The sequence below is a fragment of the Sciurus carolinensis genome, chromosome 6 (genome assembly GCF_902686445.1).
Source record: "Sciurus carolinensis chromosome 6, mSciCar1.2, whole genome shotgun sequence".
NCBI lineage: Eukaryota > Metazoa > Chordata > Mammalia > Rodentia > Sciuridae > Sciurus > Sciurus carolinensis.
Window position 1 is genome coordinate 6,139,496 of NC_062218.1, and position 19,312 is coordinate 6,158,807.

At 44.7% G+C, this 19,312-nt stretch overlaps 1 protein-coding gene across 2 annotated transcripts in view; it reads left to right on the forward strand.

Annotated features, from left to right (window-relative positions):
• Adcy2 (adenylate cyclase 2) overlaps positions 1 to 19,312 on the forward strand; it is a 373,487-nt gene that overhangs the window by 198,613 nt on the left and 155,562 nt on the right. For both annotated transcript variants that reach the window (XR_007109132.1, XM_047555883.1), the window contains exon 4: positions 2,015 to 2,164. Coding sequence is in view for 1 of the 2 variants with exons in the window: in XM_047555883.1 (XP_047411839.1) it covers positions 2,015 to 2,164 (150 nt within the window). In the remaining variant the exon portion in view is untranslated. The remainder of the gene's footprint in view (positions 1 to 2,014; positions 2,165 to 19,312) is intronic.

Below are 19,312 nucleotides of genomic sequence, written 5' to 3' on the forward strand. Positions count from 1 at the left end.
TGCATTTAATAAGAGAGGCTCATCTCATCTGCCTTTCCATTTCTAGCTCTGTCCATCTTTGGCCCCACCATCCTCAAAGTGGCTCCTAAAAGGGCTTTAGGAGCTCATAATCAACACCCCTTTCTTCTGTGTAGAACCGATGATGAGGTAGGTGAAGAAACCCTGCCCCTCGTCGCTGTTACAGCTGTGCAGAGGACATGCTCTTGTTAACACTGCTCTGCGTTAGTCCATCTCCCCCTCTCCTGTCCCCGAACGAAGGCCTTCCCCAGTACAGGGTGACAGGGTCTGTCAGGTCTACGGCTTGGCTGAGGACACAGCAGCTGGAGCTGACCACCCTCTTCCTCTTCAGGGAGGAAGACCCTGAGAGGGGCGAGAGAGACTAAGCCACGTGGTGTCCACATCCTACTTCTGGTCATCCAATCAGATGAGCTCCTCCTGCTTCCATTGGGAGGAGTGAGTCCACTTTGCAGAGCAAGGACAGAGAGGCCAGCCCACTCTACAGAGCAAGGGCAGCCATGGCTCTCAGGAAGTCCCCACACAAGGAACTGTGGAGGCTTAGACATAGGGCTGCCCTCCCCACTGTGTTGGGACTGATGTGGGACTTGATCTGTGCTGGGGAGACTCCCATGGAGGAGCAGAGGACCTCTGGAAATGATGTTCCTGCTCATTCTCCAAGCCGTGAGCCACATGTCTTGGGTCAGAATCATGGTTGTGTAGACACGGGGGAGTTTTATCCAGGTCGCTTGCCTATCCCACAGAAGACCTGAGGCCCAGCCCTGACACAGGAGAGCTTGCTCTGTGCAATCATGTGCTACGTAAGAATAGCACAGAATGCAAATACTATTGTCATAGCCTGCGGTTGAGGACATAAAGGAAGATTTCCTGAAGGAGATTTTGTGACGTATATCAAGAACTTAAAATATGCATGGCTCTGATGCAGTGTATGTTTAGGAGCTGGGTCTAAAGAATGACTGAATAGGAAGCCAGAGCTGCATGCATTTGACACATAGTCCCACTGGTTCCAGGCCGAGAGATGCCTGAAGCAGATCTGTGTGTGCTGTGTGCTGGCGAGTCCATGGCTGTCCCTCAGCCTCGCTGAGCGTGTGTTTGGTGCCCACAGCATGATGCAAATGCACAGAGTATCAACACAGGAACGAGCAAACCGCCTGAAGAGCCGAATGATGCTAGAGTCATAACACTGAATGTTAGCTAAGTGCTCAAAACACTGTGGTCACAGAATTTATGTAATCTCAAAAAAAAAAATGTGATTAAAGGTTAAACTTGAAAATCAAAACACCAAACCATATTCAGAACAAAATCTGTCCTTTTGGAATAAGATAGAGCCCTTGACCAAACCAAGCGTGGCATTAATTCTGAGAATCCAGAAGGCCATGAGGTAGATGGACGTGGCTACCTGGACAGCAGTGTTTTTCCTGGACAGGACCACTAAGGTTCTTTTCACATTTTCTTTCTGTTTGTCTGTTTTCCTCCCAAGTTGTTGTGAACATAAATTGTTTTTGTCATAAAAAGACTAACAGGTATATGTGTTGAAAGGCTACCTCGTTCCAACAAATGAAAGAGCAAGTATCAGTCCCTGCAGGGCAGTTACATGTCACACGATGCTGTGTGACAGCCAGGAGCTCTCCTGCACTTAACAACAGGTGCAGGTTGGCCAGCACAGCTCTCATGCTGGAACCGGGGGGACAGACATGGCATGTCCATTTCCTGAGGAGGCAGAAGAGGAGGGCCTGAGCACACAGGACCCTCCAGGCCTCAAGGCAGGCCTGCAAAGCTGTCCATCAGCGGGCGGGATCCCTGCCTGTGAGGCATGAACGGAGGGTCTCCAGTGGAGATTGGTGCTTTCTGTGGAGCAAATAGGAATGTTGGTTTGGAAACAGGAAAGACTAACCTCACGTAGTTGTTAGTTTGAAGATCGTAGTTAACACGCGTTTTGCTTTCATTGTATCAGGAGTCAGGAACCTCACCCTAGTGAGTGTCTTTTTCACCTCTTCAGATCCTGGCCAACGTGATCATTTTCATCTGTGGGAACCTGGCAGGAGCCTACCATAAGCACCTCATGGAACTTGCTCTGCAGCAAACATATCAGGACACGTGCAATTGCATCAAGTCCCGGATCAAGCTGGAATTTGAAAAACGTCAACAGGTAAGATGTGTTTTCATTCTCTGTCCACATCATCTTGGCGTTATTATAATGGTGTTGTTGCCGCCGATATTAAGTTGAAGTGCATTTATTCATGAACACCAGAAAGATGCTCAGCCCTGGGCTCAGGGCCTGGGAGTCATAACAAATGAGCAGCGGTGGCTTCCTCTGTGCAGCCTGCAGACCCGTGACCCAGCATCGCCCACATGAGGACCCTGTCAGCTGCTGTCATCCACAGGTGGCTGGGGCCATTCAAACAGTAATTGCACTTGTTAAGACATTGGTGCTGCTCCGAGTTTGCCACAAGACTTGCCCAACAGGAAGAGGGGCCTCCTGGCTTCCACTGTGCCCTCCCAGGCAGGGGCCTGGACTGTTGCCCCCACTGGATAAAGTGGTGGACATCCTGGGGAGGAGACTGCTGTTGGGAGGAGGGCTTGGTGAGGGGCTGGGGCTGCAGCTATTAGCAGCAGAACCAGGGCAATTGTTGGGAGATGCGGGTAGAAAAGTACATCCGGGGAACGCACTGACCACGAGGAGACTTTACAAAAGGTGACCTGTGAAGACAGTGGGAGATGAGGGGGAGAGGCGTGCAGCCAGGAATGGCGGGAGCAGGCTGGACAGGTCTGCCATGGGGCAACCAGGACGAGGACGTGCCATTGACGGCCCTGTGGACAGTTCTGGGTCTTTCATCACAGAGACCCACTTGGCAGACATTACGATTGTGATGGCTGTGAACTGTGTTCCCTTTCTCTGTGAGCACCTGTGGTCACCTTACCTATGCTGTTAGCGGTGTTTGGCGTGTAGTGGATGCTTAATGACTGTAATGTTGTAGCAACGTTACATTCTCGAAACGTCCTCAGAATGTATTATGGTGGGGAGAACCAACCCAAATTCCTCTAATGTTGGCACTGGACTTTTGTTGGTGGATGCACTGAAGAATAGTAGTTGGACTCCTTTTCTGAAACAGGGATATTAATCCATTTGCTTAGCAAATATTTATTGAGCACAAAGTTTGTGTCCTCGGCCCTGGGTCTGACTGGGAACACTGCTTTCTCACTGGCTTTTTGGCAAATACCGTGCTTCAGTTTGTTTAAACTGTGTTTTGCCTTACCACTGCAGAGCAAAGCCATTCGGTACCTGAAGTTCAATTTTTTGGTCCACAGTGCATGTTAATTCTGGATGCCCCATTAAGATCCATGGATGGCTGTTAACTTGGGGCTGTTGTCAAACTTTTCTTCACACAATTACGTTCAGTGAACATTTTACATCTGGGAAATTCCACAGTGTCAACAAACAGCACTTGGAGTTCATAGTTGGCACCACTATACCCCATGCCCTAAAGTTCAAGTGTTTTAGAAGAGATAGTTGTTGTGTCCAAATAACAGAGAGGACTTCGACTTTTTCCTGACAGACGTATTTAACTTGCGTTTCTATCACCTCCAGAATCTGCTTCAAAATAGCAACAAGGCAAAACAGAACTGAAATTCCAAGTGGACTGATTATATAACCTAATGGTATCAGTAACAGTTTGACAAAAGCCATAACTCAGGCTCCTGACCTCCCTGATGCATCTCATTTCTCTGAAGGCGTCTGGAGCAGGCCAAGCACGTCCCCTTGTCCCAGTGGCTGAGGAGTCCAAGTGGTCACACTTTGACTTCAGAAGCTCCTGGACTGTGTATCTCAGGTGCCAGAGACATTAGGGGACAGTCATGAGAGACACTAGAAGGGTGTGCATTTACTAATTTTAAAAAGAAGTCAATTCTTTTAAAATAAAGGGAAAAGGAGCCCTTCAACAAAATTAGAATCTATGTAAAAGAGGTTTAATGGAATAATTTGACACCTCACACGTGCTTGGTCTCAAAAGTTGGGAGTTTGCTTCCAGAGACTGGTGCCTAGAATAGTCCTTGTCTTGTTAAGATTTCAGAAAATATGTTCCTAGAGTAAGAATAAATATCTGTGCTTTTTTTCATGTAATTGAACAGCAACATGTAATTACATAGGGATAAGATACTATCTTGGTTGAAAAAAAATCAATAAGATAAAATTTGATAGATTTAAGGAAACAAGAACTGACCATTGGCAAGCTATGTGGCCTTCAGAGAGGGGAATAGTTCCTGAGGTCTTGGGTTCTAAGTGCTATTTCCCTGAGATCCCACAGGCCACTTCCTGCTCATCTCCCTAGATGCATCCACAGTAATTACGGCAAAGAGTAACATACTTTTGGGTACTTCGTCCAGGAGGGTACGTGCTTAGCAGTCAGAAAATGGTGTGTTTCGGTCATTGAATAAATCAGTATCACCCAATTTAATGTTATGTATTGGCAGTTTCTCAGAGTGAACTGACACTCCCAAGAGGTTGAGAGGCTGCCATCTTGAATAGCTCCCTGGTCTTGTCCAAGGCTCCACTTTCTCGTACCCTCGGAGGGGAATGCAAAGGGCAGATGAGCTGGGGAAGCCATTCCTCTTTAACCCTGGAGAGGACTACAAACAGTTCATCCTCTTGGAAATTGTCTAGGCATTCTGAGCACTTTCCAAAGTTGCCCAACTCTGTACTTTCTTCAAATTTCATATATTTTTCCTGGATACAAATGAAAAGAATTTCTAAACATTACAATCAGCGTTTGAATAAAGTGACTATTTGTACTATAGGATCTGGGGGGAGAAGATGAAGAGTGTCAGTAGAGATTTTCTCAGAGCTGCAGTCCTGCCCTAAACATGGCCTCATGTAGGAAGAAGGACACTCATGATTTTCACTACACAGGAAAATGAAGGCACTGCATGAAACCACCTCATGGGGCTGAAGGTGTTCACCTCTGTGTGTTTTGACTCGTCTGGCGTTTCTCATCCTGCGGGAAAGCCAGAGCCATCTTCGGAGTGTTGTGCCGTGTAACAGATGGCCCTGTCAGGCCTGGGACGGCAGCGAGGGTTTCTCTCTGGAGTGTGTAATGGACTTTCAGGAATTGATGAGAGCTGGATTCATTGCAGAACAAGAACCTTGTTTTCTAACCACCCAGGCAGTTAAAATTAATGTTGCCTGTGTGGAAATAAAAACTAGTTTGCTTTTTTATATAGAGAGAATAAAACACCTTCAATTTGTATGTGGTCTTTGTTTTTAAAGAAATTAGAAGAATATTTTACATGGTATTCCTTAACCATCCTGTGGACTGAATATGAGAGCATAGACATTCCAGTGGAAAGTTCCAGATAAGCGAAGCGCTGAGACTTCATGTATACCTGGGTTCTGCACCCAGCATGGAGTTCAAGGAGCCAGTTCAGCCGACTTCCTTTCTGCCCTTGGATGCAAAATTGTTTTCCTGTCTGCAAACTTTTTTTAAAAACAAGCACTTGGTCCTGGTTTGACCATGGTTGGGCAGATGATAAATGCATTGTCTTTCCCTAATGGGGACGATGTTATGAATGTGCTATGCAACTCATTTGCATGGCATGTCAATCACTCTTTTTTTTTTCCAGTTGCCTTGGAGTTGGTTTAAGAGGAAAGGTCATAATGTTTTCACGTAATACATATTTGCGACAAAAAGAAAAAGGCTTAAGGAGAGCTGATCTTATGATCCATATAAAACACCAATATTTTGGATCGAACATAATTAAATATCTCACTCTTTGAAAAACTGTGAAAGCCAGTACATAGAGGAATGCTTTACGTAGTCACAGGAATGTAGGTTTAACAGAAAAAAATCACACCAAAACTACTTAATTATTTTTTAAATCATGAACAAGAAAAGCAGCACTGAACTTCCTTACTGATGTCACACAATTTCTATACAGTACTTTGACTTAAATCCAAGAGCAGAAGTTAAGACTCTCCTCTATTTTTGGTAAACACCTGCATGGTAAACTTAGATGACTCCCCACCTGGGTTTACCAGGGAGTGACCTTTTTAATATTCTATTTAAAACAGGGCAGGTTTGGCACTTTAATACTTAATATCACCAATGTTAAGATTTCTCCAGTTTATTTTGTGCATCAATTTGTGTAACAACTTCATTCATCTTGGTGTTCAGTACCACCCCCTCATCACTATTTCCACAAGAATACTGTGAACCTTGTCAACCTGTAAAATTAAATCCACTTCACAGACAGGGGGCCAGGGCTGGGGGGCATGCAAGTCTGGCATTCAGGATCACCCTCTTCCAGTTCTGCACTGGGGAAGCACTATACCAGGGAGCTATATCCCCAGTCCACTGTTTTCCGGTGTCAGAGGTCTCAGTCCATAGGCAGCTGGCTCCACTCCTCAGGGCCAGAGGTGAGGCCAAACATCATGGAGAAGTGTAGAGGAGGAAAGCAGCTCACATGAAGATCTGGAACCAGAGAGTGGCAAAACACTCTTGAAGTTGTTCTAGATTTTTACTACTAAAATCTGGCCCTTTTGCATGAGGAGAAAAAAGAACAGAAGGAACTAATATTTCCGCCAGTTCTCTTATTGCCATTCTTATTCATCAGAAGAAGTTCAAGAATTGCTTTAACAGTGTGCACCACATTGCATCATATAGATCCCTTGAATTCTCACACAGCTCAGATGTTATGCCTCATTGAGAAATTCCAGGGCAAAATGTTTCAATATGCTTCAATTTATGGGTGCTATTAAATGAGGAATGAAAATCAATTCCAGGAGAAATATGTCAGTAATCCTTGAGTCAAGTCTGCAAACCTTTCTAGTAAGTCCTTTAGTTAGAAACAGTAAGATTACTGCACCTTTTCAAATATTGCACCACAGACTGTGTTTGGATCTGGACTCTGCCTCCTTTAAGGAGAAATCAGTGCTTACCGGTCTAAGCACCAAGGGACTGGGGAGGGACTCTGTCAAAAATCACTGCCAAGTCTTGATGCCTAAAGAACTTAGATGCTGGAGATTTTAGGGGCTCACAATGGAGTGTCCAAAAAATATTCCCAATTATTTGTTTATTCTTTGTAGAAAGGTAGACATTTTGGTCTAAAGGACAAAAATAAAAGAGTTACAGCAGTGAATCAAGCACAGATTCTTTTAATGGTTAAATGTATGCAAGAGACTATTTACATCATTGCAGTAGAACAATTGAATGGTGCAATAAACCCTCCAGACGTTTCCTCTGTATAAGAAAGTTAAGCAACACCCCGCTAATGGCCCTGCTGAGGAAGCCATCCACATGTCTGGCTGGAGACACCCGGAAAGCAGTGATATTGCTCCAGAGTATAACAAGCTAACCTTTGTCAATGACACCAGAAAGACAGACCCAAAAGCCCAGAAGTTGTACCCTAAAAAGTGCACTGGTTTTGATGATGCTGGGGCCCCTTCCAGTTTCCAGTATTCCGTGGAGAATACATTTTGCATTCTGATGAGGCTTGTTGATGCTGTCGTGAATGGAAAGGACAATCTCGTGGAGAGACTCAGAGCTCTGCATCAACTGATGTGAGTAAAGTAAGTCCAGTAAAAGGTAATTAGAAAACCAGCCATTCTTATTGCACTATACCATCTTCTGATATTTGTCACTTTCATGAGAAAAGCTGTCTCCATTTCAAAATCAAAGTGTCAATATTTTGTAATTGCCATCATACGTAATCACAGATTACATATGCAGGCAAATGTAATCATAGATTTGCTACTCTATCTTTAAATGTGGGCAAAAAAAGGCAATTTGGATTTAACATCATGGGACTGACTTCAAAATATTGAAGTCACACATCCTGCATATATAATACCATATTGAATGAGCACAGGTGCCCCCCCACACCCCAGCTACCGGAATCAAGGCACCTACCAAGTCTTCACTAAATTGAAAATTAGGATTCATGACTGCAGTTTTGTTAACTTCGTATGTGTCTTCAAAAGGTATTATTCATAGGGTTTTCCTTTTACAGTTGCCTGAATGCTCTTGGGATATTAGGAAATTTATTTAAGAGTTTTCTAGATAAGACCTGTAATATGTTTACATATTATGGAACATTGAATAAATGTGTGCTCGTGCATGTGAAAATTCCTCCTAAAGACTGATCTTTTCATAAACAAGAAACTATGTAGAACTATATAATATGCTCAGAATGAGATGCAAAGCGCATAGGAAATAACAACATGCACATCAACCTGTGCCTACACTTTTCAAATTAGTGTTTTCACGTAGATTCTTCTATCAGGGCCTGGCTCTCCTATCACAGTTCCAAAGTCAGGTTTCTTTGATATGTGTTGAGGATTACCCCAGCTGTAGGAAACAGTAGGACCCAAGACTGTAGGTCCCTGTTTTCTTTGTACTTAAATTCTGATGGCAAGAGACAGGTGGAAATTCCATGGGAAGACACAGCATGGTGGGGAAGGCTGAGGGCCGTGCTGGGAGGGCCAATCAGCACATTCTCCAGGGTGTGGTACTGGAGTTGAAATGTCATGAGGACCCCAGGTGAAGTGCTGATCAAAGGCAGGGGGAACTAACAGGGTCCTGAGGCAGGAGCCACACTGACAAGGGGAGTGGCTGGTGGGAGCAGCCAGAGGGCAAGGCAGAACCAGATGACATGCTCCAGGGAGCAGCAAAGGCTGGTATTTTACTGTGTGCTGGTGGGACTCACTGAAGGGCTTTAAGAAAGGCAGTATGAACTGATCAATATTCTAGAAGGATCCTCTTGGCTGTCAGTAGAAGTCAGGTTGAAGGAGGTGGGAGTGTTAGTAGGACATTGGAAGCCATGTGTCCCAGTCCATTTTCTGTTGCTACAGCTGAATGGCACAGCCTGGGTAATTTATAATTAGTAGAAGATTATCTAGTCAAGGTTCCAGAGGCTAGGAAGTCCAAGAACACAGTGTGGATGTCTGACAAGGACCTTCCTGCTGCATCATAACATGGCAGAGGGCATCCAGGATGAAACAGATCAGGTGCCAGCTCCAGTTTCTTTCCCTTCTTAGGAAGTCACTAGCACCATCATGGGGGTCCCACCCTCATGACCTGATCTAATCCTATTACCTCTTGAAGTCCCTGCCTCCAAATATATTAGCATATGAATTTGGGGATTAAGTGTCCACACCATGGACTTGAAGTCACATTCCAACCACAGCACTGTGGCAGTATAGAGAAAGGAAAAGCATGGGTGGAAACGGGCAGATCCAGGAGGCATTTTGAAGCTGAACCAGTAGAAGCGACTTTGGGATTAGATATTGGATGGGAAAAATAACCAAGAGAATTTCCTAGGCTTTGAGCTTGACCATCTGGATGGCAGCTGATGTGCCACATCCACGGTTGCAGTCTTTGGTCACAATACTCATGGGGAAATGGCGAGTAGAGGAGAAACCAAGAGTCGAACTTTGAACAGTCAATTTTGTAGTGCCTGTTATGTCCCGGGAGAGATGCCAAGCTGGCAGTTGTAAATAAAATCTGGAGCTAAAGATGAAACCTTGGAAGTCATGAGCATGTAGTCATTGTGTATTAGGGTTCTCTAGAGAAACAGAATCCAAAGGAAGTTGATTATAAAAAGGGGATTTATTTGATTGGCTTCCATGACCAGAAGCTGGATAGTCCACAATGACCATCTGCAGGCTGGAGAGCTGGAGCAACCAGTAGCTGTGCAGTCCAAGACCCTGAAGCTTCTGAACAAGAGCGATCATCAGTTTGATACTGAAGGCTTCTGGAAAACACCTGGAGACTCACTGGTAGAGTCCACTTTGGAAGACTGAAGAATCAAGAGCCTGATATCCTCAGGTGATCACAGCAGCAAGTAAGAACCTGTTCAAGAAGAATTGAGCTTGTATCTGCTGCTGCTTCTTTGTTCTTCCAACTTTTATTCCATCCAAGCCATCAGCCTGTTGGACAGTGCTGCTCACACTTAGGGAGGGTCTCCGCTTCAGTTGCTATCCCACATTCCAATCATTCCTAGACACGACCTCACTGACATACCCAGAAGCCTCTTAATCTTCAGCATCTCTTAATTCAATTAAGTTGACAATTCAAATTAACCATTACATGCTGTTTAAAGCTTCAAGTTCAAATGAGATCCCCCAGGGAAAGGTAATGATTAAAAAAATGATCAGGGGATCCAGGACCAAACCACAAAGCAGGCCAGTGTTCAAGCAGCAATAGAGGAGAAAGAATGGGCAAGAGTCACTGAGAAAGATCAGCTGATTATACAGGTATTGTTTTTTTTTTTTTCTTTTAATTTGGTCTTGGGGTCTCTTTTAGTCAGCATTTCCACTGTTGTGACTAAAAGACCTGGTAACAATTAGAGAAGGAAAAGTTTATTTGAGGGCTCACGGTTTCAGAGATCTCAGTTTATAGATTGCTGACTCCATTCCTAGGGGCTTGAAGTAGGGCAGAACATCATGGCGGAAGAGTATGGTAGAGGAAAACAACTCAGGATGTGATGATCAGGAAGCAAAGAGAGAGCTCCACTTAACAACAACAAAATATATACCCCAACACACACCCCTAGGGACCTACCTCCCCAGCCACACCCTGCCTGCCTCCAGCTACCACTCAGTTAATCCCTATCAGAGGATTAATGCGCCATTGGGTTAAGGCTTTCATAGCCCAATCATGTCACATCTAAACCTCTTGCATTATATCATACATGAGCTTCTGGGGGACACACATCTAAACCATAACAGCCTTTCTTGCAGGAGAGGCTGTCATTGCAGCCCTGCTCTGGCAGAGCTCCTGGGACTTGACTGTGGGGTCTACATGAGCATTTCATGGCAGGGGTCCAACCTGTGACCAGATGTCCTCTCACAGAGAACTTGTTTCTACTGGGAAACGCCCCGTGGCTCTTACCTGTCCTGTGTCTGGCTTACACCTATAAAGATAGCCACCCTTGAGAAGATCTCTGATGGGGAGACAATGCAGAGGAGGCAGCTCAGCAGAGCATGTGAAATAGCGTAAGTGGTTCTAATAACTTCCAGACCCCAGAGAGAAGGGGGCAGCAGGGCAGCATGTTTCCCAGGCTAATAGGAAGTGCTGAGCTATCCAGAACACATGTTGGGACACACACAGAGGGTCCTGTGAGAGGAAGACACTGCCTGGGTCCATCCAGAGCATTATCTAGGAGGTGTTCTGAGGAGAGCTGGCACTGGTGCCCGTGGAGCAGCAGGCGTGAGCTCCGTGTGCTCATGCTGTGATTCAGAGGGTCCACAGTGGCAGGTGTGGGGTCCCTGAGGTGCATCAGATAGGTCGCATCTACATGTCCCAGTGGAGTTGGGAATGTGGCCACCAAGGGAGGAGTTCGTATAAAGCAGATGTCTGCGTTAACCACCCTGAGGAAGCGGGAGAAGGTGACCAAATGGGAAGGGTGTCAAAGGCGAATGAGCCCTGCTTCCAACACAAGAAATGACAGCATTTAAAATTTTTTAAATTTTATTTGTTCTAATTAGTTGTACATGAGAGTAGAATGCATTTATACATTTTATAGGTCATACATAAATAAAGTGTAATCTCTCATTTTTCTGATTATACATATTGCAAGATCACATCAGTCTAGCAATACATTTTAAACCAACTATTAATTGTTTCTACTGTATTACATCATTTTCCTCATATGTCTCTCTTTTGTTCTGAATCATTGATTCTAAGGAAGGGATGGGCAGAAGAGTTGGTTGACTTTTCTGGAAAGGATCTGAGTTCATGTATTGCTAAATAATGACAGGCATAATCCATCCTATATACAAGCTAACATTCTGGTAATAGCTGTTAGGAAAGTTTTTAACCAGATGGAAAAAATGAAAATATGTTATTTAAAATAGGCAAATAACGACATGGAACCCACATGGGGAACAAAGCCTGGCAAGATTGTAGGTAACGTAAGAGAATTAGTTAAGAAAAAAACTCAAGCCCAGATAGGTTTAACTACATTTTAGAAGCACAATGAAGTTAGACCACGAATCGAGTGTTGAAAGAAAACCCACTCACCTTCCTGTTCATCTCTGAGCGCAGAGCATCACTGTCCGACTGTCTCAAGTTGGGGAGTTTCGCCTAGTAGAACAATCTGCATCATAGAATAAAGAGAGCGAGGTCAGGACTTCCTCCTGAAGACAGAAATCAACCTGCAATCAATCTAATAGTGGACCTCGTAGAGCTGAAAACCAGAAACCAGAAAGCCAAGTGCAGCCCCTTAGCATCCCTGGGGCTGCAGGTCCTGAGGCCTCTCTGCTCTCCAGCTGCCTCCTGCAGTCTGCCAGATTCCACTGGGAAGGCACCAGAGAACCACGTCTGGCCTCACCACAGAAGTTGGGCATTGGATTCTTTTTTTTTTTCATGACCTTGTTTTCAGTACCTTTCTTGTGTGACCAACTAGGACTTAATTTTAAGAAATTAAGGCTTAATTTTCTAAGTAACTAGTGTGGAATAAAATCACAAATATCTTACCACTGACTATAGAATGAATCTGGGCCAGTCTGATGGAATCTCAGGCCCAGTAGGCCACACACAGGCCTCTGTGCTAAGGACAATGACCATCCCTAGGGGAGGCCTACTTAGGGGTGTGGACTGTTCCTCTGGGATAGGCTCCAGCAGTTAGAGGTACAGAGTGGAGGTACTCAGGGGATCACAATCCAGAGTACTGTCCTTCCAGCAGGTCTACCTGGGTCCATTCCTGCCATCTTGAAAACAGACTGTGAGCTCTTTGGTGGCAAGAGTTATTATTCCATTATTTTCCTTTACAGTCTTGGCTGTTATCAAGAATCTTGAAACTGTATCTTCCAACATTTTGTGCTCCCCATGGTTTGCAGCAATGCCTGGATTCCCGAGTAACTCTGGGGAAGCCATTCCTTAAAGTCTTCCTCCGTGTCTTCTGGATGCCACGCAGGCAGGTGCAATCTGTGATCACCTGAGCTCATGACTGTCTGCACTATCAGGTGCTAGCAGACTCTTCATGATGAGGCCCCTTCCACCTCCCCTCACACCCTCGCCTGGTCCTGGTAAAACTTCAAACACTGAACACAGATAAACAAAGATTTATAATTCGTGATTCTCCCAGTCCTGCATCACTCTCCCCAAGAGTCCTGTGTGGTTTTGCCTGGTGTATTTCTATGAACCCTGGCTATTTTATCCTCACTGTTAGAGAAGCGATCAGTCTTCTCCCAGTAGGGAGTGTCACAGACTTTGTGTTTGTTCTGAAAAATGCAATTTTTAGGTCAAAGATACAACACAAGCTCGAAATCATCTCAGCCTGTTAACCTAAGCCAGATCTACTGGCAACATGCACTTAAACTCGCCATTGTGGAAACCCTTGGCTCATGGATGCAGTGGTGATAATGGTTTGCAGGTTGAGCAATCTTCAAAACAGCGTGAGGTTTTGACATTGATGGGCCTAATACTCAAACTAAATACTGTTTCAGATCTTTACTGGTGAATTTTATTAACCAAGTGAGGGGAAAGTGTTTAGGGCAATACACAGGAGTGGGTATCACAAACAGTGATATCACAAACCTAGAAAATCGTCAACAACAGATTCTAAACATTAAAAAGGCAGGTCAGGAAACTCAAAACATAACTTTGAAAATCTAATGCTTTCTAGTGAGCAGTGCTCCTGAGTTATGCATGGCATTTTGAATGCTTTGTTGAAAAACAGAGGAAAACCCTTTTATTAAAGAGCACTGTACTCTGACAGTTGATATAAATGAATATAAAATATGACAAACTCCACATGAGACAGAACTGATAGAACTCTCAAAGTCATTAAAAAATTTAAACTTGTCTTTAAATAAAGTTTGCTTTTTATATGTCTTCGTGAAAAATGTTCCTTTCATTTCCCATGTAAATTAGCATTTACAGCTACTGTCTTCTGCCTTTTGTGACATTAGCATTTTATTTTATTTTATTTGTTTGGGAAATGAACAAAATAAGAATAAATCCTAGAGCAGGCTAAAATAAGAATACTGTTATGCAGGAAAAAAAAAAGAAATGCACCAATTTATGTTTGTTGTGGTTGTTTCCTCTACAAAATGACGGGTTTAATCATTTCATTTTTTTTTTTTAATTTTTGGTGTCTTTCTTTCCTCATGAAATTGAGTGTGCTGGGCTACATCATCCTTCTAAGTCTAAAGAAATAATAGCCAGTGCAATATTTCAGGTAGGAAGGGGTTTGGAAAACTTACTTTTTTGATGCTTCAAAGAAAGTCTTGTGCTTGCTGCTCAGCTTCTCCTCCTTGAGGCACTGTTGAGGAGGGAGATGGGGGCTTTGAAGACCTGACCCTCCGTGTCTGGCTCCACTGTCAGTTCTGACCCTTTACACAGGAGAACCCAGGGCAGAGACCCAGTTCTGGTGACCTGGCACTTCATCCCTCTCCTGGGGAAGTGCCCTGGCTCTGGGGAGGCCAGGAACCTGCTCACCGCTCTGAGGCCCCTGTCCTTTTAGGAGCTCAGGTGAGGGCCTAGCAGCTGGCAGGGTGAGGATAAAGGGGTTTGTGTTACATGACACCCACTGCCCATCACACCTGTCCCAAGACTCTCAAGTCTGTGGACCTTCATCTAAACCTTCGTTTCTTTTATGCTAAAACTGGAACTGTGCAAAACAGATGGAAAACACACATTGCCCAGAACCCTGCACTTAAGGAATGACAGATGATCCAGTGGAAGACAGGAACATGCTCTTGCTTCTTGTGGGTGAATTATCTTCAGGTTGCACTCCATTTAGGAGGTCTCGTTTGTCATTTGTAATATTCTTAACATTTTAGGCAAGTTGAACTCTGTCTTCTGCTCGTGGGTTCCTCTCTACATCTTTGCCCCAGTCACTCAGAGTTGTGATTGCTGTTTTTCTCAGTGTTGCTTCCATCTTGCAAGATTTCCACCACCCTTCTTTTTTGTTTTTTAAAATTAGAACTTTCTTTGACATGTTTGTTTTTCTATATAGAATGCGAGACTGCCTTTTTCAGGTTTCCAAATATACATTATTCGTTTAGTCTTCCAAACCCAAAATGGTGTACTTCTGTTTAAAAATATATCATGACATCAAGTAACGAGCTGTTAAGTTTTCTTGCAGAGTTCATTTCAGAATTTCCTTCTGAATTTCGTACAGGTCCATGTGCTCTCATGAGGAGCTCATTTCCTTTGTCACACGATTTTTCTGATTATAAACAGTGCACAGAGATATAATTGGGGTGGACATTTACCTTGGGTCCAGATACTGAGTACATTCCCTCTTCAAGCCACTAGTGCATTCCGCCTCAACCCAGATGGAGGTGGTCCCCAACTTGTGCTGGGCTGGGTCCCACTGCACCTGTCATAAGCTGAGAATATCATGGGTGAAAACACACTGGCCATGCCTCACCTTGCCATGTGTTCTGGGGATGTGTTCTGGTTTTGCCTACAACCCGGCAAAACCATCTGGCACAAAGCCAGTTTCCTAACAGCACCTGCGAGCTCACGAAATTTACCAATTACTATACTAAAAGTGAACCTCAGGCTGGTTGTGTGGGCATGCTTCCCACCACCAGAAAGTCAAAAACTCCAAGGTCAAACCATGGAAAGTGGGACCCACTTTCACCTCTTGCAAATTCTGTTCTTTGTTACTCTGTTTCAGGGCTTGGGTCCTCTCTGAATGACATCAGCCTGCTGGGCAGCTTTGCTTTTCCTGTGCTCACAGCAAAGGCCCAACATTGAAAGAAAGAATTAAATACCCAACACTTTAAAAAATGTGCTTGGTGAATTATTTTCTGGTTTCTTTAAACATTTCTCTTCTAAATCTTGACGTTTTGCTTTTCCTTCCACGTCTAAATTTACCTTACTCTGGAGAGATAAGTGGAGTCCGTTTGCATTCATTACCCTGGGTTCTGATATTTAACAATGCCCCCTAATCTTCTTTTAGTAATGTAATTCTATTTCCTTGTCCTTTAAAACATGGTTTGTAAAGTCTCTCCACTATTTCTCACATTTGGGCGATGTGGAATATCCTCGCCGACATGGTCACATTGCAATGATGGTTGATCCAGGGGCCCCAGCGTGTGTGCCAGTGACCCTCCCCGCTGATAAACCTGCAGTTTCTTTCATGTTAAAATCAGTAAGTAGACGAAGAAGGAAGTCCGCTTTCCGAAGTGCCTGCTTCTTCTCCCTGCACTCCCGCTCGGTGGAAGACCCGCTGCGGCCCTGCCCCTTCTGCACGGCCTGTGCCCGGCAGCCAGCTTGCTGGCCGCCACCCGACCCCGCCCTTCCCAGCCGCGCATTTCTCCATTAGGGACCTTCTGGGCTCCTGCTGGCTCTCTGATCGGCAGTGGTTCGTCCCTGCGCTGTTTTCCCTTTTCCTTTTGCGTTCTGGGCCCATCTTTCACGCACACGTTGCCTCGGAAGGTCCAGGCGCACGCCCTTCACCCGAGGCGTGCTCTGCTGCCCGCTTGCACCCGGCTCTGCCCCACCCCGACTCTAAATCCCCTCCTTTGCCTCCGCTGGGCCCTGTTTGCCCCCCATGCGACCAGTTGCCCGGCGGTTTCCTCCCTCACAGGAGCGCCCCTGTGGCCGTCCGCAGCCACCTCCTGGTCCACTCTCGTGCACGCTGACTCATCAGAGTCCTGCCAGGCAGTGTTCTCGCTGATCCTCCCGAGGCACAGTTAATACCGGGCAGGCATCAAGTGCCATGAACCGGTTAATAATGCAGTGCCCTTCACAGATGTCCTTTGAATCATTACTGAGAGGCGGGATTACGGAGTTGTTTTCAGTGTGGCCTTGATTCTGTGCTGTTTGCTTTTGGATCCTTTGGCACCCCTTGACACCTGTGTGACCTTGGGAAAGTTATTTAACCTTTGCGGTCCTTGTTTTTTTTCATCTGCAAATGAGAGGTCATGACATTACCTCCTTCAGTTGAGTTTGGCGTGTCTTCTATATTTTACCCTCATTCAAGGACCCTGTGCTCACTAAAGGAAGATATGTACTCGATTTCCATGTGACCCAAAGAAAATTCCTAGAAAGAACCCAGTGTTTCCTGTCAGGATGAAAGGATGGCTGAGGCCCTTGAGATGTGTCACTGGCTTCACTGGGACATTTTCAAGAGTGATAATAAATGCAGAGCCAACATTTGCATCTTCAGGGACCTTTGGAAGAAAAGAACTGATGCGAGCCGTTGAGATCAGGATATACCTCTTCTGCCAACAGACGCTGAATAAGGAAATGCTGAAACCTGGTAAGAGCAAGGGACACGGGCCCTTGTCACCAGGGAGACTGTGACCAGGCTTGAACAAGAGCTTCAATAGGCAAGGTGACTCGCGGGTTCCCAGGTGTCTGGTGAAGGAGAACATTCCCAACTAAATTCATTTCCTTCTTTCAGTAGAAGGTACTAGTAAGTCATTACTTAGAGATATTTCTTTATACTGAAAATAAGTGAGGAAATGATAAGATACTGCACTTTAGAGTCAGGGTCTTTGTTTACTCAGCAGGTGCCCCAGATTCCACAGTAGACTCATTGCTATGCTACTGACATTTCAGTGCTAAGGACAGAGAGGAATCCAAAAGCTGAGAGAGTCAGAGGCACAGAAGAAACTAGGTTAACTGCTGTGGGACAAGGGTCAGATTAGCATTCCTCATAAACAGCACCAGATGTTGGAAAACAGCAGAGCAAAGATCCCAGAAATACTGAAGGGAAGTTCTTTGCAAGTCAGTTTGAGTGCTAAGTGAAGCTACTGTTTGTAAGTTTAAAGTGAAGACTTCTAAGTGTACCTGGTCTCAATGCCACTTCCACACATCTGCTGTGACAAGGTCACTCAAGGACTTCCTCCAGCAAGACAAAAGTTCATTCAAATGGAGAGGAAAAGGGAATAAGAGAAACTGTGAGCCCAGAAATCAGGAAAACTTAAGAGTTGAGGCTAAATAATTATCATTTTTATATAAAAAAATGCCATTTTATATTAGGTAACAATAATAACAAAAGTATGATGATTTTAAAGTAGTCAATGATTTTCACCCAAGAAAACCAATGTGTGTGTGCATATATATATATATATATATATATATATATATAAATAAATTTTTATATATATGCACACACATATATACCCATATATATTTATATATAGTATATCAATTGTTTTAAGTATTGCTTGATATATGTGTGTCCTGGTATATAATATCCTATTGCTTTAAGCATTATTGCTTTACGTATATGTCCTCTGATATATGTGCACATATATGTATGTATATGTGTGCATGTGTGTGTGTGTGTGTGTGTGTGTGTGTGTGTTGGTTTATCCCCTGACTCTAAGTCATAGTAAATGTTTTTAATTTCATAAAGCTTTAAAGGAGAGCACTAGATTTTCATATTCATCCAAGTGGATCTTGGGTTAATAAGTTTGAAAAACTCTCCTCTGACTGTAATTTGGAATTCAATGCAAAGGCAGAAAACATACACTGTTTATTTATGGACAAGACATCTACTTCAATTATGCAGCTTAACACTCTCAGTGTTCACATGATTCTTCTATCACGTGCGATAAGATTTTATTCCAAGCACCAGGTAAATAGTGCTGCTTATGTTTCGGCCGTGAAGGTCTGTGTCCAGCAGCACACTTCATACCTGCAGCTTGGACTGCTGGGGTTCACAGTCGTGTAGTGTTTTTGGTCTGAGGAACTAGAGTATCACCTTCGTAGGATCTCGTGCGGGGTGTTACTGCATCAGCACCCAGAACGGCAGCGACTCAGGTCTAGGCCAAGGCTTGGGCCACAGGAAGTGTGGTTGTGCTACGGGTCGCTGTGCGGCACAGCACAGCTCGGGGGACAGGGTTACAGGGGAAGGCTGCTCTCAGGTGGCTGTGTTCGCCACCCCAGCACGCCTGTCCTCGGGCACTCACCCGGATGGTCTCCAGGAACAGTCACTGCAGGCAAGCTGTTGCTCTGGGAGGAGCCGTCAACCCACCCAGAGTCACCCTGAGGACCTCCCTTGGCCTCTGAGGCATGCGTAAAGGAGGTTAAGCCCTGCCTGATCAGCTGACAAACCCTGGGTGGACTTCTTTCCTGTTTTGTCTTGTTTTACTTCTTTAATCAGTTGGTCTGGGTCTCTCCATGCCTTGGTTTCCCCTCTGCAAAGCGTGAATGATCGTATCTGGTCCACAGGACCATGGACTGTGTGCGCGTCCGAGATGGAGAGCAGCACAGAGGCAGCAAGCTACAGAGCCCGTGGACCCTGGGCCTCTCGGGGGCATCGGGTAGATATTCACCCTAAAGGTCCTCTCCCAGTTTCCCCATCTTGCAAGTTGGTTGTTTTGCACAGAGAT